Genomic DNA, 27,172 nt, shown 5'->3' with positions numbered 1-27,172 from the left:
AATATAAAGTGGGACCCACAGAGGAGCACACAACACTATTTAGTGTAGACCCCTTCCTGAAGGAGCTGCAGCAGTCACCATTTCTGTTTACTGGCAGTAGCAGCTAGTGATTTGTACATATATTTGCACAAAATATAATTTAGGGTGTACTGCTTCACCAACCAAAATCAGTGCTTTGTGCTCAAACTTCATTTCCAGTTAGGTCCAAAATGTTCCTGAGTTCCGTTCTGAATTTGCTTGTTAACACCCAAAAATTGTCAAATTTGACAAGATATAATAAATAATCTTTGGGGTAATTTGAGCTGAAACTAAACATTTTAAAAACCCATTCTGGGAACACCAATGATTTGCATCTTATCATGAACAGGGATATATTGCGATGATGATGATGATGATGATGTCGTTCCAATCCTGAGATCTTCATTCATGAACACAAAGGAAGATATTTTAGATGAAATGCGAGAGCTCCCTCATCTTCCATGGACAGCAACAGTCCAGAGAGTTCAGATAAGGAAACAAGAACATTGTCAAAACATTGACTTCATTGACATCCATCTGACTTCAACTGTAACAATATGAAGGTCTCTGGGGATTGGAACGACACAAGGGTGAGTAATTATTAACAGAATTTTCATTTTTGGATAAACTAATACATTAAGGATGCAAACAAATGCAGATGTCAAATTACACCTCAGTATTTACAATCTTTAAACATTAACAGCAATCTAGCAATGATTGGCAGAGCAGGCAATCGTGTAAGTGTTATCTTTTGTTAAGATAAATCGTGCAAACTTAAAAATGTTAACGTAATGCCACACTGCCCTCTCTAGCTGAGGGGAAAGTAGTGAAGTGTCCTCGCATCCTGTGGTCACCTAGGTGAGAATACACACAACGCTTTTATGGCCTCTTATCTGTTCTGTTTAAACTGCCGCCTCCACTCCTATTTCCTCTCAGTACTGTGGAATTAACTGAAACACTTTATATTAAATAAACACTGATTAATCTGCCACACGCAAATGTATATGCATCTACTTCTGGATGCAGCCGTCGCGGGTCTCGCTGTTGTCTAAGATCAATGGCATGACTGGCACGGCCATGTGAGATTTACCATCAGTTTATCCTCGTTCATTTCCTGAAAACAAGTTTGTTATCGTTTTTCCTTTTCGTACTTGAGTGACTCATGGATTCTCTGTTGCTCTCTCATTCCTACCATATAAATACAGCTTTAAAGGGACATGTCTTCTGTGTGGACCATCGCAGTCTCTGGAGGTCTTGGAGACTTCATCGTTCTGTTCTTTATTTTGTATATAAGTCAAACTAAAGGTTCATTATTCTTTTTTTTGGGAAAGTTCACTGATTCCCTCCTGCTCAGCTTGGTCAGTCATGCTTCTTGCCTGCTTTTTTATATTTTTTGCCCTTTTTCCTCATCTTCGGTGGTGCATGTATGTTCCTGCACAGAATGTGCTTCTGCAGTTTGGCACACAAGTCAGGGAACGCCTGCTTTACACAGGTAATCTTGACCTTTTAACCTGTTTCAGTGGGTTTCTGATTCTTTTTAGATGCAACTATCTAAAAGTGCTGGGTCATTTCAACCAAAATTTGGCTAAAATATGGATAAATTCAGTCATTGTGTCATATTTTTATGTTTATTTAACCCCAACTGTTGGGTTTGTTCATGTTTTACTCAAATTTGTAACCTGGCATTTTTAGAGTGAATGATTAGATGTTAGGATGTGTTTAATGTGGGTAACTGTGACATGTGCTACTTAGTTCCATCAACACAGTAGCTATCTTTACTGCAAAAGTGAGCTGTCTGTTTTTGTCTTGTTTTTCATGAGCATGCAAACATCCTTAAAACGGAGATACATTTAATAGAGAAACTAAATAATTTGAAATAACAAGTCTTGTTTTCAGAATTTTACTTATTTTTTGTTAAAACAAGAAAAAGTAATTCTGCCCATGGAGTTAAAAAAATATATGAATTGAAAGGGAAACAACCTCTTTGGTTGAAATTTGACATCATTTTATGTTTAACTTGGTTTAATTTTAATCCATTTTTCAGAAAACGATATCATCTGTCATTTAGCATCTGAAAAAACTGTGTCTTATTCCAAACCTTTTCTACTCAAAAAAAACACAACAATAGAGAGAAATATTTTTTGTCACACTAAAAATAGCAACTCAGTGTGTCCATGTAGAACCTTTAACATGCATAGAGCCTTTCCTTTCCACAGAGTCATTTTATAATTGAAAAATACTCTTTAGATTATTAATAAATGTTTCTCACACTAAGAAAAACTTTTACTTTTAGATACAAGTTATACTTTGTGTTTCATTTTGAGCATTCACTGTTTTATTTGTACAGTGTTTTGTTAGTTGAGTGTGTTCATTATTATTGTTATTATTTTTAGATGGGTTGTTTCTTGAAATGAATCCCGATGGCTCCGTCAGAGGCTCTCCTGAAAAGAATCAAAATTGTAAGCAACCACTGCAAACACAAGTAAAAGAGCACAGTTTACTGTAGGAGAACCACTGTAAACCCATGTAAATATCCTTCAAGTAAAAAATGCCTTATCAGAAGAGATAACGAGTTCATAAAATCTGAGATACCGTGATTAATAATAACATTTTTGTTGTTATTTTGGTTTGATGTAATGCTAATGCTCTGTTAGGGCTGTTCTTTTACAATATTAAAAACAGGTTTTCAACTTAATTCATCACAGCACTAAAAGTAATGAATTATCAAGCTAAATTCAAAATTTATAATAAGGAAAAAAAAGATTCTTGATGTGGTGAAAATGTCTGAGGATGGCGCTGGTTAGTTAGTATCTGCGGGTCAAAGGTGGTGTGTGTGCGACTGATCTGGGAACTGACGAAGGTGTGGTGTGGTTTACTGCAGGTGTGCTGGAGCTGCGTTCAGTCAAAGCGGGTGAAACCATCATCCAGAGTGCAGCTACGTCTTTCTACCTCTGCGTCGATGATCAAGACAAGCTGAAAGGACAGGTATGAATAGAAGTATACCTCATTGTAAAAATGTAATATTCAGTTAAAAATAAAAACGCTGCGTAAAAACGTGCTGGATAAGTTGGCAGTTCATTCCGCTGTGGAGACCCCAGATTAATAATGGGGCTAAGCCGAAAAGAAAATGAATGAATGAATGAAGAATTTACCAATCAGACAAATCCAAACGCACATTAATAAATAGATTTTCTTACCATAGTCATCTTTGTCTTGAAGAATCCCCCATCCACCCCTACTCCTTCCCCTTTCCTAGATTAATCCAGGACAGGGCGGCACAGTGGCTCAGTGGTTGGCACTGTTGCCTCACAGCAAGAATGTCACTAGTTTAAGTCCTGGCTGAGCCAGTTGGCATTTCTGTGTGGAGTTTACATGTTCTCCCTGTGCTCGTGTGGGTTTCCCCCGGGTACTCCGGTTTCCTCCCACAGTCCGAAGACATGCACTATAAGTGAATTGAAAAATCAAATTGGCACTGTACATGAGTGTTTTAGTACTGGGCATAAACACATGCTAGTATAGTTGGCAGTTTGTTCTGCAGTGGCAACCCCTAATATTCAAGGAATAGGTCGAACGAACAAATTTGGCGGAGCTCTCGAGACCTACTTGAGCTCAGACTTTCCTCTCTCCCGATGAAACAGGAGGGAGCCCTGGGCTCAAGGATCTTCTGAGCTCAGAGCTCTTTCCCAGGACAGCATGCCAACCACGATTTATTACCAATCATCAGCTAAGTGTGAACTCTTGAAATGAATGAGAAGCACTTCTCACAAAACAGATGCTTTATATATATATATAAATAACTGTACCCTTGCTATTATGTACTATGAACTGATTGGTGTATCATTACACCCCTAAAAAGCATCTTAAAATAATCTTTATTGTATATACAAGTAAATAAAAATGTTTCATGATCAAATCAGCATGCTGGAATGATATCTGAAGGATTGTCTGACACTGAGCACTGCAGTAATGATGCTGAATATTCAGTTTGTCATTTTAAATACACTACCAGTCAAAAGTTTGGGGTCAAATTTTTTTAAATGTTTTGTTTTTTTAAAGAAAATTATTCTGTTCATCAACGTGGCATTTATTAAATGTAAAAAAATATATATGTATTAAAATTTTAAATAACAGCTTTTTTATTACTGCAGTCATTTTTGCTTTTATTACTATTTCCAATAATAATAATAATAATAATAATAATAGTAGTTAATATTAGAGTGATTTGTAAAGGATCATGAGACTCTGAAGACTGGAGTAATGAAGCTGAAAATGCATCTTTAAAATCACTGGAATAAATGATCAAATGAAATGATAAACTACTTTTGAACAGTTCTTTTATAGTGCACTAACATTTCACTATTTTACCATTTGTACAGTATTTTTGATGAAATAAATACAGCTTTGGTGAGTTGGAGAAGCTTATTTGAAAACATTTAAAAATCCTGCTGACCCCAAACTTTTGACCGGTAGTGTACATATTAAAATAGGCAATAAGTATTTAGATTATTAAATGCAACCACCGTGAGCAGAAGAGACACAAAAATGTTATAACCCAAAAACTTTGTGCAATATTTGTTGACAAATAATATTTAAAGGTCACTAATGTTACATTTATTTAAAAAAAAGATAATTAAATCATATAATTAATAGTTTTCTTATTATTAATGATATATACCCTTTTTTTACAGTGAGCTACATAATTAAATGTATTGTAAATGTCTTTTTTTATTTTAAATATTCACTGTGGGCATTGAATTTACTTAATGTTCTCTTAATTTTGTGACAATTTTCACTGGAGATGGGAAGACATTTGTCAGTATTCTCTGCTTTCTCTTTCAGCATCATTACTCCGCATTAGACTGCACCTTTCAGGAATTGCTACTGGATGGATATTCGCTTTTCCTTTCTCCACACTCTAATCTTCCTGTATCGCTCCTCTCGAAACGTCAGAAACACGGCAATCCTCTTTCTCGGTTCCTCCCTGTTAGCAGAGCAGAGGACAGCCGGGCACAGGAGGTGAAACAGTATATTCAGGATATAAACCTGGACTCTGACGACCCACTAGGAATGGGACATCGCTCACACATACAGACCGTCTTCAGTCCCAGTCTGCATACTAAAAAATGAAGACATGCTTTGCATTAACACTGGACTGCAAGGTTAAAATGATTTGTTACTGTGTTTTGTTGCTGTCAGGAACTGTATTTATTTAAATATATTTATTTATTTGCTGTATTTAAATGAAGTAATTTAAATATTGTTCTATTAATGTGATTGTTTATTTAAACATTTAAATGACAGACGTCTGCTGGAGCAGATTTTACTTTCAGTTCTTTTTTAAGTTCACCGAGTCCGTATGATTTTTGCTTGATTAAAAATTTTAATAAATAATATTCCAACATGGCTCAGTTTTACACAATTCATAGAGCACACACATACACACCCGATATAACAGCAGAGATTGTTCTATAAGGCTTTTGAATTCACAAACTACTCAGTACAGCAGTAACACTAAACTGTTCCAGATGAATGATGCTTAAGACTTTATCCGTCCGTCGACACACAAATCCCTGGCACATTCATGGCCGCAACCCGGGTGACAAAATACATGACATTTAAATGACACCACACGGCGCTTCTTCCTATGAATAAGTCCCATATATATATGCAGAGAATTCCAGTAAGATCTTTAAAGCGAAGGTGCAAACGCTTATATTGCACAACACAGCTCAGCTTATGCTCAGCGAAGCATTAAGGCTCCACTCTTTAAATAGAGAAAAATAGCTTTACAAAAAATACATTCAGTGATTTAAGGTTCACTGTAAAGGTTGCAATTTCATAATAAAAGTTCCAAAACTGGAACGTGAGGAAGATGTTTTATGGAGGTCATGTTAGTATTTTTTGTGACTTCTTCATACTTCTCATCTTCTGCGTAAGTCTTTCTGTTATTTTTGTTTCCAATAACCCCCGCCTCTTATTTAACTCTCTATATAGATCAAAATAGTTTGACTTAAAAAAATAGAATAAAGGTTGCGATGTCAAAATAAAAGCTTTGCAACTGAGAAGAAAAGACGTCATGCTGATGTTTTTGTGACTACTTTTCTTGTGCTTTAAGCTACCACATCTGTATTTAGTACGTCCTCAGCTTCTGCATCAATTGCTTATTGTTGTTTTATGTTTATTTTCATTACATTTATTAATTTAGCAGATGCTTTTATCCAAAGCAATTTACAAAAAATATATAAAAAAGGATCAAATAAATATTCCTTCCCATGATTCATATATATGCGACTCTCTAAATAGACAATAAAAACAACAGTCTTGTGATGTCAAAATAAAAGTTTTGTAACTGGAAAGTATCAAGATCATGCCCAATATTTTTGTGACTTTATACTTTTCTTTTCCTTTGGCTACTGTATCTGCACTTTTTACTTCCCCAGCTTCTAACCATCTATTAATTATATTAATAGATAGAAATACAACAAAATACAGTCAGTCTAAAGGTTGTACTGTAAAAATAAGTGTAATCGAAAAGTTATACTGATGTTATTTACGTTTTGTGACCTTTTTTGGCTACTGCATCTGCATTTCATACCTACTCATAGTCAAGTGCTTTGTATTTTGTTATTATTGTTTTTGTATTAATTCTGTCCTATCATCCCCAAAAATTCAATAGAAAAAAAATAGTTTCACTTAAAACACCGTCAGTGTAAAACAGAGATGTCCAAACTCGGTCCTGGAGGACCAGTGTCCTGCATAGTTTAGCTCCAACTTCCTTCAACACACTTCCCTGGACGTATACCTAGAGAGAGCTTGATTAGCTGGCTCAAGTATATTTAATTGGGGTTGGAACTAAAATATGTAGGACACCAGCCTTCCAGGATTTAGTTTGGGCACCCTTGGTGTAAAAGTTTAAATGACAAAATAAAAGTCCTGTAAGTGTAAAGCATTTAAAATGGGGTATATGCTTACGGATTATTAATTTCAGTCAGCCAGCTCCAGTGCATTCGGTTAATTGTCATCCCATACAAAATGGCAGCGTTTAAGATTTGATTTATTTAAAAAACGAAAAGCGATCTTCACTGCCTGGCTGAGATACGATATAAAGTGGGTATCAGACCAAACAAGAAGCACTGCATTAAATTATAGTTTTCTGCTCCATGTCTTTAAAATATGGAAATTAATTTTACTCCAGTATTTTCAATGGAATTTCTGCTCTAGCCTGCTGCTAATGACGGTGCCTGTGTTTAAACAGTCTTTCATCCCTTTTTAGCTTTAACAACTAAATGGATGCTTAAGTCTATTGAAATGATTGTATTGTAATTACATTACAACATCGATGCTGTAAAAGGAGCCTTATGAAGTTAAAAATGGTCACATAAAGCTCTCACCGGAAGTTCATCATTGGCTGAAAAACACTAGCTGTGCATAAAGCCCATTGAATGGAGGTTACATCAACATTCATACTTTTCTTGTCCTTTGACTGCTGCATTTTCTGCCTTCTCATCCTCTGCAATTATTATCTGTTTCTCCTTTTATTGCTTCTCATCATTTCCATATATTCAGAGAGTCACAGTGAGGCTGTGCCTTTTTAAACATGGCCAACCTCCATCATCTCTCATTGCTCCTCCTTGATCTCCAGTCTTTCAGACTTGAGTGACCATTGGATAAATGCTTCCTACACTTTGCTCTCCAGCCTTGCCTGAACAAAGCCCAGCCAGCAGAGTCCCATTAAGAGGGGCGCAGTTCCCCCTGTAAGCTGTCCCTCCTTCAAGAGGAACCTGTTCTCCCTGTTCCCCAGGCCCTTCCTCGCCATTTTCTCCATCCTCTTCACCTTCCTCCTCCTCCCAAAGGGAAGTGCTGACATGCGTGTACTCCTGGTTGTCCTCGCACTCCATCTCCCGATGGTAGAAGTAGCTGAAGTTGGAAACGATGACGGGAACAGGAAGCGAGATGGTCAGCACACCTGCAATGGCGCACATGGAGCCCACCAGCTTTCCTCCCACCGTCACTGGATACATATCTCCATACCCCACTGTCGTCATAGAAACCACAGCCCACCAGAAGGCCTCTGGAATGCTGGTGAAGGCCGTCTCTGGGTTGTCCACCTCTGCAAAGTACGCGGCTGAGGAGAACAGGATGACACCGATGAAGAGGAAGAAGATGAGAAGCGCGAGCTCCCTCAAACTGGCCTTCAGCGTCTGGCCCAGGATTTGCAGGCCTTTGGAGTGGCGAGAGAGCTTGAAGATTCGGAAAACTCTGACCAGACGGATGACCCTTACTATGGCTAGGGACATGGATGGCGTTGCTCCCTTGGACTTGGCCAGCTCGGTGCCGAGTGTGACGAAGTAGGGAATGATGGCGAAGAAGTCTATGATGTTCATCACATCCTTGAAGAAGACCATCTTATTGGGGGAGCAGGTGAAACGCATGATTAGCTCAAATGAGAACCAGCAGATGCACATGGTTTCCACCAGAAAGAAGGGGTCATGGAAGGGAGAGGACATGGAGATGTGGGAGGTGTTGTTTCCGGCAAGGTGAGCCTCGTATGCCAGTTTCTGGAAAAGGAGAAAAGAAAAGATGTAGGTTAGAATTAGACCCTTTGACACCTGATATTAAGATATATTTTCTGTCTATATGATTACAGGTGGACAATGCCAAATACAAATGTAAGCAGAGTTTAAAGCCACTTTTGACCACGACCAGAGGATAGTCCAAAAAAATGTTAATTGATTTAAAGGGCACCCATTTTACCCCCTTTTTAAGGTTTAATATTAATATTCTGGTTCTTCTGAATGTGCCAGTTTAGGTTCAGTTCAAAACACAATTCAGACTTTTTTATAATGTGTTAAAACGTGTCATTTTGGGGGTGTGTACACAGGTCGTTCTTTTAGGGGTGTGTTGCTTCACATCAAAATTAGTTTTGACTTCCCGCCCAACTTAACAAGGGGACAGAGGCAAGAACTCCCCCGCTTTGTGTATGGCAACTGACAGGCAAACAGAGAGAAGCAACATGAGTGAGAGGACCAGCATTCAGCCGTACATGTACGACTCGTACACAAGCAGAGACTACTGTTGAGGAATCAATATTCCTAATGTGCCAGAATATGTCAAAGTGGAAGTTACAAAATCATTTGTGTCTTTGTATAGTTTTACAGCTGCTATGTAACGATGCAAGCGTCATCCGTATAGGGATGCAACGATTAACTGGTTTCACTATTAACAGCGCTTTAATTCGTCACGGTTAATTAATCGTAAAGGCTTCTCAACACCGTGTTTCTGCACGGATCAAAACTGCAGCAACAAAACAAAGTTATGCGAACTGTGTGCTAGTTTAAAGTTCCAAGCTAGTACATCGAGACTAATAACCACGCACACTGGATTAACTTTGACTGGGGCTATAACTAAGGCAAGTTTGTTATTTCCAATGGAGGGACGCACATGCGAGGCAACGCGCTCACACTTTATAGCCGGACCTAGTTGAGATGACAGGGAGCTTCTGTGAACATGGAAAATGCAAACGGCTGAAGTTTAAGGAAGATGCAATGAAAAGTACATAGGTTTGCAAACCCATCTAAAGTTACAAACAATAGCGCCAATGAGAGCGATCATGTGGTGGGATTAGTAGGATATTTCATCATTGAGTTTGAATGAGAGGTAGGACAATCTGACAAAGACAAAACGACAGAACACCAGCTTATCGGGTCTCTGAAAACACACTATACTAGGCGGCATATAGTGCCTGATGTAGAAACTGGACTGATGACATTGCAATTTTAACAGTGTATGGAAGTGTGGTTAAGCACTTTTTTGCATATGTAAAGAATGTACTTTTATTTACCGTATATCTGTGCAGCTATCTAAAGGGATAGTTCTCCCAAAAATGAACATTTACTCACTATTTACTCTCTTTCAAGTGGTTTCAAACCTTTATGAGTTTCTTTTTTCTGCCTGTAACAAGTAAACGGTGAGTAATTTTGAGGACAAATATGTACATGGAAGTGAGGCAATTCTGGAGCAAAAGCTTCCTCGTTTATAAAAACCACATAAAGTAACCTTTTCTAAAAACATCGAAAGTCAAAGTCATGTGTTCAGATTTTGGTCTACAGGGGTTACATTGTACAGTATGTTCACTATAAAAACAGCTCATTTGTACTGTAATCAGACTACATTGTCACTGTGTATGTTTCACATTACAAGATGTTTTTTTTTACATAGGGGAATTATTTTTTATTAAAACATTGTTAAAAAATAGGGCAACATGTGGCGCAGTGGGTAGCGCTGTCGCCTCTTAACAAGAAGGTCACTGGTTCGAGCCCTGGCTTGGTCAGTTGGCATTCCTCTGTGTAAGTGTGGGTATAAATGCAAGAGTGTTTCCCAGTGCTGGGTTGCGGCTGGAAGGGCATCCAATGCGTAAAACATGCTGGATAAGTTGGTGGTTCATTCCGCTGTGGCAACCCCTGAATAATAAAGGGACTAAGCCAAAAAGAAAATGAATGAATGTTAAAAACTAATGATTTTATTTACTTCATATAGGTTACAGCATCCAGGAGAAACCATTTGATGAATAGTTCAACACACTTGCCCCTCTCCAATGTATACAAAGAGCATCAGCTCAGGTGAGTTTGCATCTGTGTATAACTCATGTGGCAGTCAGCTTGGACTAAAGGTAATAATGTTTCTTGCACAGACATATTGTGTGAAAATATCATCAATATCACAAGGAGCACCAAGGACCACAGTTAAAAAAATGTCCTTAACTGGATGCTTTACTGATAAGAAAAATCACTTATCTTGAAAGGTCTGGTTTTGAATCAACTATTCCTTTCATAAAACAGCTTAATAGTAAGCTAATTTTACGCTGCAGCTGAGACCAAAGATCCTTTGCTTAACGAGTGCCTGACTGAAACAATTTGGTTGCTCATTTAGCACCTACTTCATGAGTGAAGACGAATGTCCCATTCTGCTCTAGGGTCACGGTACATGACCTTTCACTTAAAGGTCGTCATTTGTGCTCTTTATCACTCTGTCTCCATAAAGAAATGACTCAATCTAATGTGAACACAAGGGCAAACCACATTAGTATGTGAGTAAAAGGTAACCAGAGTCCAACAAGTCTCTACACACATGTATGACCTTACTTGAATATCCATTGGAGCACAAAGCCAAGCGTTTGTGTTTGCCTGGAAAACAGATTTTAAAAGCACAAGACAGGAGATTAGATGATGTGACATGCGAGATGAGTATGTGTGTGTGTGTCTGGAATTCATTCCGTTGAGAGGACCAAATCTCCAACATAGGCTTATTTTGAAAATTGAGCCCTATGTACATTTCTGAAGATCGCGAATTATGTAACCAGAGCTACGTATGGCTGCATTTCGATTTTAAAACGAAGGCTACAGGCGGAATGACACTGTTCCTTTTCTTGCACATACGTCGGCAGACTTGAGACGCAGTAGAACCCTGCACGAGCCTTAAATCTAAGCTCTAGCCCGGCCCTGGCCCAAGATGCACAGGCTGTAGCCCGACCCTTGTCCAACAGCTTATCAAAATTTTTGGGCCGAGTCCGACCCGAAACCCATTTTTTTCCACCAAACATACTGTTACAGCCATCAAATCAGACCAGTTTTGTATTTAATATAAAGTTGATGTTTTTTGTCAGAATGATTTAGAACAATGTTTGGTGTTATTTTGTTGGTTTTTTAAGTGTAAAGGCTCGTACACAGCGGGACACTTTTGGTTTGCGTTTATTGTCAGCAATTTTCGAGAAGTTTTTCCAGATTCAAACCCAATCGAATTACACTGGCGTTGAGCAGAAGAGTATGCAAAATCACTCCTTGACGTTTGACAACTTTAAGCTTCTGACACCCGCTTGTAACACAGAAGAAGAAGAAGAGAGAATAAGCAGCTCTACGTTCATATTGCTTCTGGGCATCTTCTTTAATGTGCGTTCACATTGACAGTTTTGCGCTTGAGCGTCTCCAAGTGCTGTTTACTGTAACTTCAGCTCCGTGCACGTGAACAAAATGTGCCAATCTGATTGGTGGAGAAGGTTTTGACGTGGCGCGTCAAAACAAAAAAATGAGCATGAGGCATTTCTTAAAAAATTACGCTTTTGTGCCTGCCTTTTTGCACGTTGGCTGCACAATCACATTGGTGCCATTTTAGTCACGAGACATCACCCGAGCACCTCAGCCTGTGTGTCTTTCATTGGACAATTCAAATCGAGCTGCTGCGCAGCCTCCTCACATGGAATAGATGATTTTTTTCATTAACAGGGAAAGTGGCTTAGTATAGGCTTCTCTGAAACTGTGAAAATTCCACTTTAATTTTATTTAGGCTAGTTAATATTTTATTTGATGATCCAGTTCCTGTTTTGGCGCTGAACATATAGCAGACTTCTATATAACTCGTTCTTTTTTTTCATCTAGTAGACAACTGACCAACAAATATATATATAAACTAATTATGTCATATTGAATATGTTTAAATAATGTAGCTTTTGATAGCAAGCATCAGTGTTTCTTGAGCATGAAATAAGAGTAAGTGATGAGGTGGGGTGGTGCTAGATATGTGCGTAACTTGGAATAAAACTCTGCAGGCACCGCTGTACTTAGAAGTTGTGCATTGTGCATAACCAGTTGGCTCGTCATTTAAAGTTGTCACTATTTATAAAGTTGACCAGAAGTTTGCCTTTCCTCTATCGTTTTTTTACAGCTTCAAAATCTCTATACGCAAGGCATCACTGTCGCTTCCAGACTGCACGCATTAGATGTCATTAAACTTTTTGTATTTCCTCTAATGCAGACCCGAAGCCCGATATGCGTGCTAGCTATAACATAAAAATTGGCCCGAAGCCCAGCCCTAGGGGCATAAAAAAGTTGGGCCCCTCAAATGCAGGGCTCTAAGACGCAGAGCAGAGTTGACAGTGACAACGGGGTTTCAGTTCAGTGAAAAACTGTCCCGGAAAACAGGTATGACATAAATAAAAGCCAATAAAGTAAATAACGTGGTGAGAATGTGGTAAAATCTGAAAACGTGGTAAAAATCAGGCTGTGTAAGGGCTTTTCTTTTTCTGCATTGCTTTTGAAAACACTGTTGGTTGGGTTTAGGGAAGGAGGTGGGAAGGGGGATCGGTCTGTTGGTCAGTCAGTCAGTCGACAATGTCCTTTGGTAGATTTACACAAGAACAGCAGGCGCGAATGACAATCGTAAGAGAAATTCGAGATCTGAAAATGCATATACAGCGAACCCTGGTGGATACCCCAAAACAAAAACTGCAGAAGAACGTAGCTTCTGGGACATATTTTGCTCTCTCCAGAAATGAATATAGGGGTACGTAATCAGAATGAGCCTAGGTTCCAAATGTCCCCACAAGTATAGCAATACTACTTTGTCACATTGTAGGGACATTTGTTGGTCTCCCATAAGGAAAATGTAAAATAAATCATACAGAATACAATGTAAAACTACAGAATGTTCACTGTGAGGGTTGGGTTTAGGGGTAGAGAGACAGAATATACCATGTGTACAATCTAAAAGTCATAATATCCATGGGAAGTGTATTATGTGTTATACGAGGACCGGATTTTGTAAAATGACATGGGCATGACCTAGTTGTACTCTATAAAGGTCATTTACACATGCCTTGTGTCCTCATAATTCAAAACTCTTAAAAATCATATTTAATGAGGTCTTTTGATATTCAAAATTTACCACAGGTGTCCTGTTAGGGCTGGTTTTAAGGGTAGGGTAATGGCATATACAGTAATAGGAGGTTTTACTGTATAAAATGAATTCCACCCATGGAGAGTCCTTGTAAACCATAAATATAAGTGTGTGTGTGTGTGTGATCCTGTTTGGCAGGCTGCAGAGTGTTCCCTATCACAGTGCTTATTTTGATTTTGCTAAAGTCATCACAAGTTGTTGTGGAAGTGTGTGTTTCCATTCCTATTTCAGCGTTGGAGCGGGTCTGTTTATTAATGTGAGCTTCTGTATGTGTGTTAATGTGCTCTGAAGGGTTGTCCTTACTCTAAAAATAACGCCTTAGATCTCTAAGGTGAAACTTGAGAATGTAACCCTCCGCAATCTCTCTCCCACCCGGCTTTAGTTTACTTGTCGTTAACCGTCTGATCCATGCAGAATAACTGAGCTGTTTTGGCAGCGCGTAGAGATTGCGGGCTTGTGCCGAGGCAGTTGGATTGCTGCTGGGAAACTAATTTGATACTCTTTACTAACTTTCCCTCCTTGCTCCCATCCCAACTCGCTTCTCTCTCTCAGTCGATCAAGCCCAGACGCTCTTTCATACTGTCACCTGTCATCTTGTCATTTTTCATCTCCTTTGGCTTTTTTTTCTGTCCTGCATCTCTTCATGGACGCGTCACTTGACTGTTCTCCAACCCCCCCATGAGTCTCTGCTCCCGATCAGTGTATCAGATTTAACGACACTTCTAAAATAATCTCAGCAATAACCCTACACTCTCTCCTGTACCTCTTTTTTATGTGACTTCTCACACTTCAAACTTACACTGTTGTTATGTGTGATTTCAAATGTGGTTTAGCAATACATTATAAGTGCTGTTTCCGATTACTCAGTGTAACGTCAACCTTTACAAATATAAACAATAATGTTTGCTCACTGGGCCACAAATGTTACAAGATTGGGATTTCCCTCAGTGTTTCCTGTAATGCTACATTACAAATATTTGATTCAATCTTTTTTTCAATCCAAAACAATTTAGGACATTATTATAAGTTCTTATTATAAGGAGACGTTATTATAAAAAGATATATTATAAGAATTGGGGACATTATTATAAGGATCTTTTCAATGCTCAATGTGATAACAAACTCCAAAATTGGTTACTGTCTATGCTGTTTATTTAAGCTCACAGTGGAACACATATAATCTTTTTGAAGGGCGCCTATGATGAAAACTATCTTTTGTAAGCTGTTTGGACAGACCTGTGTGTAGGTATAGTGCGTCCACAGTTATATTGGGGTGATATAAAGACAATAAGCCTCTTTTTCAAGTCAAGTTTCCTGACGTTAAAATAGGATCCAAATCCCAGCTATTTTGAGGCCCACAGCAACGTGACGTAGGAGTGCGGTTACTCGCCCACCGAACTGATTGACAGCCGCATATTAACATGTCTCCGTAGTAACGAGTATTATCAAATCAACAAGACAGGACGTGCGCAAAGCAACTGGGATTAAAAGATCTGTTCAGCTCCCTGTGATCATCAATCATCATCAAGTGTGATCAAGAATGAGTTTTACAAGTTTAAAATGTTTTAAAACAGTGCATGTTTGTAATGAATTACAGCGATTTTACCGTCTTTATCACCACAGCCGCTTGTCAGTACAATTGTAAAAGAAGATGCTTCAATCCTGATTTGTGGATGTTAAATCAGGTTTATTTTGTACATTAGCATAACGGATACAACAGTGGATATTAATGTGTTACCTGTCATATTTGCCATGCAAAAACAGTGCAAAGTTAAACACACGCGCTGTCTGTGTGTGTGCTGTCTGTGTGAACTTTGTAATGACAATGTGTGTAACTCATTGTTCTCATCGACTCATTAACTCCACAACAAATCCATCAAATAATCATTGGTAAAGTTCTTACTGTAGTATTTCTCACAAACATTACGTGAGATCTGCTTCCCTTATGTCTGTCACTGTGCTGTTTATCTGACGCAGCCGAGGCGGAGATTGAGTTACACTCTGACAGTCATGTGGGAACAGTGGGCGGGGAGAACCAGCATTAAAGGCACAGGCCACAAAAACAGCTACATTGTGTTTAGAGCAAAAAATAACATTTTCTGAAAGCTATAATAAATAATCTGATGGGTGTTTTGAGCTGAAACTTCTGGAGACACAAAAGACTCATCTTAAATCTTGAAAAAGGGGTAAAATAGGAGCTCTTTAAAAGATAGTTGTGCAAAAAATGAAAATTCTGTCATCGTTTTACATCATTTGGGTTTTTATCTTCTGTTGAACACAAGGGGAGATATTTTTAAAAATGCTAGGACCCACAGATTTCCATAGTTATTTTTTGCTCTACTATAGAAGTTGATGGGTGCCAACAACCGGCATTTTTTAAAATACCTTCCATGTGTTCAATAAACCAAAGATTCTCATAAGGGTTTAAAACCGTTTAAGGGAGAATAAGTGATGAGGTAATTGTCATTTCAGATGAACTGTCTCTTTAAAGTATACTCCATTTTGCAGCATAACCAAATACAGAAACTCAATATGTAGGCTATACACTAGAAAGATCAGTCTGGCTTTAGCTACAAAAATAAAGATAAAAAAAATGTCTCCTGTACATTTTGCATCCTGTAATCCTCTCACACGTGCACTCTTCAACAAGGACATAAATTGTTTTCGCCATTTTCAGTAGTACGCTTATGTTCTTATTCCATCCCCTCCATTTTCTTTACAGATGTGTTGACACCTTGTGGACAAGCTAAGTAGTGCAAAAACTGTCCAAAATGCTTACATGAATTGTGTGTATATTGTTTTCATGGCTACAAAGATTAGTGTGTGCACATATTATGTTCTGATAATGAAATTCATGTCCTGCATTCTGTACACGAATCCGCATAAACATAAAAATATAAGCATAATTCAGGTTTAATAACTACTGCTTATAGATAGTATGAATGTGTGAAGTATGAATGCAATCGAGATGTACTATATGTACAAAGTGACTTGTGGCATCACTACCATTCACAAATACTGTCCTGTGGCTTCATGGGTGTCCATTATATGCATTTTATTAAAACTCACCAAATGAAGTAGTTCATACGGGTTCTTATTATTCTAAATTCTACCATTTATTCTTTTCACATTGTGATTTCTGTATTCTGTATAGTAGGGAAGTGTGTGATTTCAGACACAGTCCTATTATACATCTTTAAATGTGTTATCTGTCAAAAGAAAGATTTTTTCCAGCTGTGGTGGCAGGCCTTTCACACAGATCTTTCAACCATGGCGTATTTCAATGACAAATGTCGTGAGCAGTATTACAAGTCGAGAAAACATTCATGTAATACGAGCATGCGAATCTCCTTGTTTGCAAGCTGATTTCCTCTGTTCGCGCACAAAACTCTTGCACGCTCAGAAATATACACTGCTCAATTGTATGGAATAAAATCGCTGTCATAAATATTTCGTGCGTAAATAAAATTCACGCATCTGTAATTATAAAAACATAAAGGAAAACGGAACGTACTTACATTATGCTCACTATCCTCGGCCCGTTCTTAATGATTGATTCTGTAGAATGTCCAAGAAACACAGTGAAAATGGACCTCATTAAGTCTTAACCTTTATTACAGCTCCAGACGGACATTTCTCAATGAGGGAATAACAGAAATCTTACCTGAGACGGTGTGTGGAAGCACGAGTGTCCAGCAAGCGCACCGTTGTGATCGATGACTCTCGCTTATTTATTAATGCCTGTGACGGCGGTAACGTAATTTTGACAGTGGAGTGTCACTTTTTGATTTGTACTCGTAATTAGGTCGTCGTGTCCGTGGTGAAACTGTATTTCGTGTTTGTAAAGTACACCCATCGTAAATTTATCAGTCATATACAAACAGACTAAGAAAATGTCGTTTCTGTGTCTGTTCTAATCGCAGATTTTGAAATTGTACCCTCTTAAAATTACGAGTACATTCCGTTTTCCTTTGTTTTTATAATTACGGATGTGTGAATTTTATTTACGCACAAAATATTTATGACAGCGATTTTATTCCATACAGATTTTCTTGTGCACTCTCAAATAAACACTGCTGAAGTGTGATTTAGTGCATTTATGTAATGAGTATGTCTCCAACATTTATTAAATTAGCTAGGAATATTGTCTTCTGTAGACATACAGAACGCAATTGATGCGTCCTGAAGTAAAGTGAAACGGCCAAAAACTCCAGCAAGATGAAGTCATTGTATGCAGAACCATAGACCTTTATCTATAAATAAAGTATAATTATGGAAACTGTGTTTAACTGAAAGCTACGTCATGTTTGCTGGCCTCACGCATTGCTCAGCCCAGTAAGTCAGTCAGCATGTAACCTTAAAGGGTTAAACAAATAACCACAGCACTACTACGATTACAGGAAGTTCGCTCTGTTATAATTCACTTTCATTTTTATACGTTTTATTGTGATTATAACCCGCTATTAAAAAAGAAAAACAACAATAACTGAAGGTTTTGAATGAGAAGCTGGATTGTAGCCGTGGCGGGAATAAATTTTTGTGTGTTGCCCTACAATGGAAGAATGAATGTAGCGGAAACCAAAAAGTACTGTATGACAAAGTGCATGCTCTCTTTAACAGTGTTATGTACAGTGTTGGGGATAACGCATTTCAAGTAACACGTATTACGTAATATATAACATTATAAGTAACAAGTAAAGTAAGGCATTACTTTTAAAACAATGTATAATAGTTTAGTTACTTTTTAAACTGAAAAAAAAATGTTAGGTTACTTTTTATTTTAATTAATTAGCTTTTAAAAATAAATTGATGAATTAAAATGAATGTGGTCACATTAAATCAAGCACTCAATGAGAGAATGCAGGAACGGGAACAGACAGAAACAAAGACGGCAGCCCAGAGCCTTACATTTCTGTGATGGAAGTGATCTCATTAATTTAAAAGCATCAAAGAAAAGGAAAGAGGATTGTTTCAATGGACAGTGATTTTACTTAACTAATAAGACAAATGTACAAAAGTAGCACCCACATTGCTTTACACTTTCATTAATCTGTATATATGGCATCTATACAGCTCTGGGGTCAGGAAGTTAACATTGTAGCATTCAACAAATGTAGCATTCAGTATGTATGTATATATATATATATATATATAACATTATCCAAATTTTTTTATGTGTTTTTAAAGTTCCTAAGCAATCTAACCATATGATTTTGTCAGCTCACATTGCTAGTTTTGTGGTGAACAATTCATCTGTGCATGTCATTAAGAAAAAAAAATTGTTTGCTCTTCTAATCTTTAATTGAAATCTGTGCATGCACTTCCTGTTTCTTTGCAGGTAAATTTTCAGATGACGTGATTTTGAGGTAATGGGCGTGGCTAACATACTTAACCACACAGCTCCAACTGTTAGTTTTGACAACAAACAGGAATGGTGAGCAGGAGGTGTCTGTTAGGTTGTAATAACTCTTCTAAGCCTCTTTCCCGATCTTTCTGAATGAAATGCCTTCTACATCCATTCAGCCCGTGGCAGAAAAAAACAAGCTACGCCCACTGTTTGCTCATTTAAAATTCTGTTTCTCTAGGAACTGCGTCACAATATGAAAAAAATAACAGGCCCAGCTTTCAGTTCATTGGAGTTTTAAAGGTAAATCAAAGTGTAGGTCATATAGGTAGTCTTTTACTACAGAGCTCCTTTATTTAAATAATAAGGGACAAAAAACTGTTCTAGTTCTAAAAGAGGTCAAGCATCAGCCATTACAAAAATGAATGTAATGCTTTATTTACCATAAAAAGTAATGCAACAAGTTAATTTTTTGAGGGAGTAACTCAATATTGTAATGCTATACTTTCAACAGTAACTTTCCCCAACACAAGTATTGGTAAACACATTTTATTTACTTTTTATTGCCAATGGGTGCAGCTTGTAATGAAATTGGAAAAAATGACCTTCGCTTGCCTGTAGATGTATTTTTATGTGAAAGAATCTGGACTTTTTTTTTTGCTGGGAAAATCAAAAGGGTGTTTACACAAGCTCCTGCTCTTTTCCATGACACAACAAACGAAATATTACACAATGTTCAGGATAATGCTGAAAGAGAAAAAGATTTTCTCTGACCTCATCTGTTGACTGAAGCCAAAGAAATGCAGAACGTGTGCAAAGATGTCCATGTCACTATGATCGTGTGCTTTCTTTATTGATGTTTTCTCAGTGCTGTTATTTCAATTTCTCATTGCTCTCAGCGTTGTGGATGACATGTGGATGTTCATGATCAGTGTATCACTGCAAAGGTATTTCAATTTTCTTGTTATTATTAACCAAAGAATGAAAATGAATATCAGTATCAGTGTATTGAGTGTCTCGAGTGTGGGTGAGTGTACGTGATAAGTTGCTGGCTGCAGTTCACCTTACAGCCACCGGTGTCACTAATAATCGAGTTTTGCTGACGTTTCAGCCACATTTTGCAGGTAAAGAAGTGCCATTGTACTAGTGTAGTGATGAATGAAGAACAGCTTATGACACCAAGCAGCTTTCTGTTGGTTAAAACTCAATCTACATGAACAACTTCAAATTATGTTGAAATGTGTAAGGGGAAATCTGCCTTATAGACATGATATTCATTAATGCTTTGCAATAATTTCAAGTTGATCATGCCGACAATTACCTAAACATCTGTAAATGTTAACTATTATATAGTCCACCCGGACTATAGGTTTTCCCCGTAGGTTTCCGACAGCATGCTCTATAAGTGAATTGAAAAAACTAAACTGATCATAGTGTATGAGCGCATGTATGAGTGTATGGGTGTTTCCCAGTACTGGGTTTCAGCTGGAAGGGCATCTGCTGTATAAAACATATACTGGAATAGTTGGCGGTTCATTCTGCTGTGGCAATCCCTGATAAATAAGGGACTTAGCCGAAGGAATATGAATCAATCAATCAAATCAAACTAACCACGTGTGAACACACCCTGAAACAAAATGTAGTGAAACAACTAGTAGACAAGAGAAACAAGTTTATATTCTGATGTTCAAATCGGTCTTTTTTTGTTCACTTTCAAAGAGAGGATTGAGGGAGCTTTTAAACAGATTTAACAGACTTCACGTGTGTAGTCATTCATTTCTGTCTATTTGAGAACTGGTTTATTTTTGCACTATTGTTCGACGTCTTGTAGGTTTTCACTGACAGACAAAATTTAGCCTTGTTTTAGTCAAGATGTTGATGATTAGATGACTAGATGCCTTTTAAACAATGCTTACTGGGGAGCCTATAGGCCTTTTTTCTCAAACATGTTCATCACATGTAAACACAATCAGGCTAGAACCATTCTGGTGGCTGAAATTGTGTCTCTGTGTGGTGAATTGCATAAAATAATTGCATTAAAGCATTTAAACATTTAAAAGCATTGCACATGGATTAAAACATTAACAAACATAGCTGCTCTCTGAAGAGAATATAATAAGGCTTTATAAACAATTTTTTGTGTGTGCATGTGAGACAACAGAAAAATGATACATAGATCAGCATCTTTGGTTTCTGCTCTGATAGCTTCCTAAACTAGGTTGAATGTTGTGGGTTGATGGTGGAATCATGACGTTTTTTTCACCGTAAAACCAAACTTACGATCATAGATGGCAACATTTAGATCCTGTAGAGCCAAACATGCTTCAACAACACATCCTGAAATGAGTACAGTCAGGTGGTCTTTTATTGCTTTTTGAACACATTTGATCACATGAGTACCTAAACCCCACAAGCAGATGTGTCAATCAAATGTGTTTGCAACCAACTACCTGTAGAAGTGGTCTAAAGTGGACATAGTTAAAGATATTTTGACTACATTACACCTCTATTTATTGTTGCCAAAGAGATAGTTCAGGCTAAGAATCATTTACACTCCCTACTTACATGTGGTTTTAAACCTTTATGAGTTTTTGAACACAAAAGAAGATTTTTTTTTTGGTTAGTTGCTGGCAGGGGCAGCATAGTGGCTCAGTGGTTAGCACTGTCACCTCACAGCAAGAAGGTCACTGGTTTGAGTCCCGGGTAGCATTTCTGTTCGGAGTTCTCCTCATATTGGTGTGGGATTCCTCTGGGTGCTCCAGTTTTATCCACAGTCCAAAGACTTGTTATAGGTGAATTGGGTAAACAAAATTGGGCATAGTGTATGAGTGTGTGTGTTAATGCGAGAGTGTAAGGGCTTCCCAGTACTGAGTTGCGGCTAGAAGGGTATTAGCTATGTAAAACATATGGTAGAATAGTTGGTCGTTCATTCCTCTGTGGCAACCCCTAATAAATAAGGGACTTAGCCGAAGGAAAATAAATGAATTTAAATGAGTTGCTGGCAGCCATTGACATAGTATTGACATACTATGGAAGTCAATGGATGTCAGCTACCTGCAATTTTCAAAATATCTGCTTTTGTGCTCAACAGAAGAAGGAAACACATTTTTGAACATGTGAAGGGTGAGTAAATTATGGCAGGATTTTTATTTTAACAAGATATGCTGAAGAATGTTGGGAAAAAGCAGCCACTGACATCAATAGTATGAACAAAAATACTGTAGAAGTCAGTAGCTGATTTTCCAATATTCTTTCTTTGTGTTTGACAGAAGAAAGAATCTCTTCAAACTTCAGAACCACTCAAGAGTGAGTAAATTTTAAGGAAACCTTAATTTTAGAGTGAACTATCCCTTCAACTCTAGGTGTAAATGATGCCTAAAAGAGACCATCAGAGTGTTACCTGCTAGTATTTATTTGCCACAGTCATTCTACTGTACGCTGTAAAAAATGCTGGGTTCCAAACAATTGCTTCATGTTGTCCCAGCACAAATCAATTCTTAATTTTTAAAAAATATTTAAGTGGACTGAACATAAAACCATCAAGTTGTCCCTAATAAAATACATTTAAAGTGCATCATGTTGTAAATATCATAAGCTTAAGTCAAACACTGACCTCTCTCGTCTCCTTCTCCACTCTGAAATCAGGCAGTGTCTCCAAACAGAAGATGAGGATGGAGACCACAATGACCATCACGCTGATGATGGCGATGATACGGGCACCTCCAGAAGACTCTGGGTGTTCAAAGAGCATCCAAATTTTGCGCTGGAACTCACTTTCCGGTAGGGGTCTGGGCTCCTCTTTGGGAAAGCCCTCATCCTCCTTGAAGCGGGCCATGATATCCTCTCCCAGCTCATAAAAGCGCAGTTCGTCCATGAAGACGTCCAGCGGCACATTGGCAGGCCGCCGTAATCGACCTCCAGACTGGTAGAAGTACAGGATAGCGTCAAAGCAGAATCGGTTGCGGTCCAGGAAGATCTCGTTGCGCAGTGGGTCAAAGTAGCGCAGGCGCCTTCGAGGGTCTCCAAGCAGAGAGTCGGGGAACTGGGCCAGGGTTCGAATCTGAGTCTCATAGCGCATGCCTGAAACGTTGATGGCCAGTCGCTCAGACAGCGCCCAGCCTCCTCTCCATGTGGAGCCAGACCTGCGGTTCTCTCTCTTCTTCTCGCCCTTCTCATTGTCCCCCTTTTCAGCCTTGTTGCGCTGGTCCTTAAGCTTCTTGTCACTCTCGCTCACCTCTTCCTCAGTTTGCGTCTTGTCCTCCATTTTACTGTTCGATTCTTCTCCTTCTCCTCCTTTGTCCATCTCTTCTTCTTTGCTCTTCCCTCAGCCTGTAATATTTGAGCAGAAACTATTAGTTTAGCTAAGCATTAAGACTTTTACAGATGCAAACAAAACAGATGATAAAATATAGAGGAAAATAAGACAACAATCTGCCAGGACAATGTCCAGTATTTTTATAGACACACTGTAAAAAAATGTTAAGTCAGTACAACAAAAAAACATAATGCTTATTTCCGTTTGTTTTTTCTCTTGTGCTTAACTTTTGTAAACATTAGCTGCACTGACCTAAAATTATTTGTCAGTAATACAAAAAAAACATTTAGTTGGGTTAGCATAAGATTATTAGTTTTCTGGAGAGGTGAACTACTCTGTAACAAAACTTTTTAAGTTGTGCCTACTGAACCTTTTTGTCTTTTTTGTCATTTTTTTCTTGTGTACTCAACTTTTGAAAACATCTGTTGCACTGACCTCAAATGTCTGAAGTTGAGTGAACAAAAAAACTCTTTTGTAAATTGGTACAAACATAGTTTAATTGGGGAAAAAAACTAAAACAGAGGCAAATGTTAACAAAACATTTATTAGACACAGAATTAGAAACAGGACAGGAAGCAAAAGAACAATAATGGTAAACAAGACAAGGATCAAAACATGGCAGGACAAACAGGGAAAAACACTTTGTAATGCTTCAGAGGAAAAAACAAGACTCAGCAAAGGGCCTGTGTGAATGAGGTCTTTATAGTCCTAGTAATCAGCCCATCATGAGCTTCTGTGTTTCTCCATTTGAATTATAGTTTGAGCATTTGATTTGTCATTTAATTATTACAGGATTTTACTGGATTTCATGAAAATTAAATATCAAATACATTTGATTTCTGATTTGAAAATGTATTTTGATTTAATATTTGATCATTTGAGTTTAATTCCCATTTGGGTAGTTGTTTTGAAAGTTCGGTTTATTATTTGATCTTTTTGGCATTAGAATTTTCTTTTTAAATTTGTGTGGAAAAACTTTTATATGGCGACGCGGTGGCGCAGTGGGTAGCGCTCTCGCCTCACAGCAAGAAGGTTGCTGGTTCGAGCCTCGGCTAGGCCAGTTGGCATTTCTGTTGGAGTTTGCATGTTCTCCCCGCGCTCACGTGGGTTTCCTCCGGGTGCTCCGGTTTCCCCCACAGTCCAAAGACATGCGGTACAGGTGAATTAGGTAAGCTAAAATTGTCCATAGTGTATGTGTGTGAAGGAGAATGTTTGGGTGTTTCCCAGTGATGGGTTTGCAGCTAGAAGGGCACCCGCTGCATAAAACATATGCTGAATAAGTTGGCGGTTCATTCTGCTGTGGTGACCCCAGATAAACAAAGGAACTAAGCCAAATATATATATATATATATATACTGTATATATATATACTGTATATATATATATATATATATATATATATATATATATATATATATATATATATATATATATATATATATATTTATATTTATACATAACAGTTAAATACAAATTAACAGTCCACATGCGCTAAACATATTAACACACAGCTTTTTGTTGTGTGAACTAGGTAAATGTGAGATAAAAATTCACATTAAAAGTGAAAAAAGTGCAGCTGTGAAAAAAAAAAGATAAATTGCAAATGAATAATAATTTCAAATATTTCAGCATTATTGCAGTAGTATTTTGTTATTGTTAATAAAAATAGTATTATTATTGGTGTTACTATTTTGTCGTTGATGTTAGGGTTAGAAATACTGCAACTTACTCCAAGTGAGGAGGTCTGAGATTAACTCAATCTTGGCAGAAACTTTTTTGGGTGAACTTGCAAAGTTTTGCTCACAAAACTAATCTTAGTTTTTAGCTTAATGAAGAAACTTTTGATTTAGGTTAAGTAAACTTGCTAAATGTAGTTGCACAGACATTTTTACTGATTTTTGCCAAATCAACAAAAAAAATAAAAACAAGTAATTTAAACTTTTTCAAGTTGCAAACTCTTTCATATTAATCTAGTAAATCGTGGAATTATATGGAAAAATTGCATCAATTCCCACTATTAATACTGACTTATTAGCTGCTTATTTGTAAGATATTGCCTGTTTATAAGTACTTAGACCATTTTAATATGTGATGTCATGCCCATAAACATTTCCCACTTGTTGTCAAACTATTTCATAACTGTAATAAGAGGCAATTCAATCTTAACTTAACGCTAAAACAGCTATCATAACATCATTTATCAGTGTTAAAATATGACTGTTTTGAATTCTCGGAAGCAATGTAAATTAAAAAGGCAAAACAGGAAATGCATCAGGACTATTGTTATCGTTTACATGCCTCAAAATGGTGTATAAAGTATGCTCTTATTCTACATGCCTAATCCTACTTTACTAGCTTAATAAGCTGCGATTTACTACTTTATTAAGCTAAAAGTCTTAGTTAATAGTTTGTTAATAGTGAGAACTGTACATTTTTTAAAAAGTGTGACTGAAATATTAAATTATATATAAAAAAATAGAATATTGAATCAAACAGATTTGATTGTTGGAGTTCGATCAGAAGTGTCATTTAAATTGTATCCTACCTAAAGAAATGATTGAAAAATAAATCAGATTGATAATAGATGAACAAACTTCAATACGACAAGACTTTTGTATGTGTATTATGCAGTCCTGTTCCAATAATGTAACTGAAGATGCTGCATACCTAAATTATTTTCCAGAAACATCACCTGTCACCCTATGAAATCATACACATATATTTCATGTAGTCTGTTGACTCGTGGAGACAGATCCATAACCACCTCAACCTTCGCCTCGAGAATAACAGGAAAAACAAACAAAATATCCCCACAAAAATACAACATTCAAGATTATGTTATTAAACCAAACATTCTCTGTTGAACTGTATCAAACACATCTTAAATGGATTGGAAAAAGGAAAATGTGCTCCTCCCTCAAGTGGTCCCAAACATTTACAGTATAAGTTTGTGTTTTTTAAATGAAGGCAAAATATATTTTGAAGATTGTTGAGAACTGGTAGCTATTGACTTCCCTAGTAGGGGGAATACTATGGAAATCTGTGGCTACAGATTCCCAGCATTCTTCAAAATATCTCCTTTTGTGAAGAAAGAAACTCAAACATGATTGGAACAAGTGGAGGGTGAAGAAATGATGATTTGCATTTGTAACTTGTAAATGTATTTGAAGATTAATTGGATTTATTACATTTTTTTAAGATAAGTGGTCACAAACAATTTATATGGGCTGAATTTAATCAAACAAATTCGATTTTAGTAACGTTCAGCTTAATTTGTTTGTTCAAATTCAGCCCATATAAAATGTTTGCAAGCACTTACCTTAAAAAAAATTTGTAAATCAAATGAATCGGTGTACAAAGCTCAGTAAAGTTTCTAAAAGTCACTCTGTTGGTCCCTTGACTTACCCTCTGCCACTAATGACTGTAGCTCCAGAGTAGTTAGCCAACACTCTCCGTGTTTCTTCTCTACCTGCACCGCACATGAGCTGTCCGTCTACTGTCCCACTCCGCTCTCCGAGCCCAGCAGGAGGTGTTTTCTCCTGTAAACTCCGTCCTCCTCCCTCTGATACTTCAAGCTGTTTGTAGGTCAGTGTCTTCAGTGCGTGTCACAGCGGTGCTGGGAATGCTGTCATGCTGTAATTCAATCCAGAGCCCCTCGTCCCCTCATCAGCTCACTGCCCCAAACATCCTAACACCAGCACCCCTCGCCACTCGCTCTTGTTTCAGTACTTGCATGTGCTGCTTTTTTCTTCACGTGACTGGATCTG

At 37.6% G+C, this 27,172-nt stretch overlaps 2 protein-coding genes across 2 annotated transcripts; one reads left to right on the top strand and one right to left on the bottom strand.

The window, feature by feature from the left end:
• fgf21 (fibroblast growth factor 21) lies at positions 1–5,480 on the top strand. The gene is made up of 4 exons (XM_056453580.1): positions 1–1,510; positions 2,412–2,477; positions 2,900–3,003; positions 4,858–5,480. The coding sequence occupies exons 1-4, from the start codon at positions 1,384–1,386 to the stop codon at positions 5,143–5,145; spliced, it is 585 nt and encodes a 194-aa protein (XP_056309555.1). The 5' UTR covers positions 1–1,383; the 3' UTR covers positions 5,146–5,480.
• On the bottom strand, positions 5,376–27,000 carry kcna7 (potassium voltage-gated channel, shaker-related subfamily, member 7). The gene is made up of 3 exons (XM_056453579.1): positions 26,811–27,000; positions 22,704–23,419; positions 5,376–8,576 (listed from the first exon to the last, which is right to left on the bottom strand). The coding sequence occupies exons 2-3, from the start codon at positions 23,391–23,393 to the stop codon at positions 7,665–7,667; spliced, it is 1,602 nt and encodes a 533-aa protein (XP_056309554.1). The 5' UTR covers positions 23,394–23,419; positions 26,811–27,000; the 3' UTR covers positions 5,376–7,664.
• Between the last annotated feature and the right edge of the window lie 172 nt (positions 27,001–27,172).

Source organism: Danio aesculapii, chromosome 3 (genome assembly GCF_903798145.1).
Source record: "Danio aesculapii chromosome 3, fDanAes4.1, whole genome shotgun sequence".
NCBI lineage: Eukaryota > Metazoa > Chordata > Actinopteri > Cypriniformes > Danionidae > Danio > Danio aesculapii.
Note: the sequence above shows the minus strand (reverse complement) of the source record. Positions and strands in the feature narration are given on the sequence as shown.

What these genes read in the sequence shown, in the direction of transcription:
- kcna7 (XM_056453579.1), bottom strand. Translation starts at nt 23,393, where the DNA reads ATGGACAAAGGAGGAGAAGGAGAAGAATCGAACAGTAAAATGGAGGAC. An exon ending in TGGAGAAGGAGACGAGAGAG is followed by an intron (nt 8,577 to 22,703) that starts GTCAGTGTTTGA and finishes CTCCTTTTCCAG; the next exon opens with AAACTGGCATACGAGGCTCA.
- fgf21 (XM_056453580.1), top strand. Translation starts at nt 1,384, where the DNA reads ATGCTTCTTGCCTGCTTTTTTATATTTTTTGCCCTTTTTCCTCATCTT. An exon ending in GGAACGCCTGCTTTACACAG is followed by an intron (nt 1,511 to 2,411) that starts GTAATCTTGACC and finishes TATTATTTTTAG; the next exon opens with ATGGGTTGTTTCTTGAAATG. An exon ending in AAGACAAGCTGAAAGGACAG is followed by an intron (nt 3,004 to 4,857) that starts GTATGAATAGAA and finishes TTTCTCTTTCAG; the next exon opens with CATCATTACTCCGCATTAGA.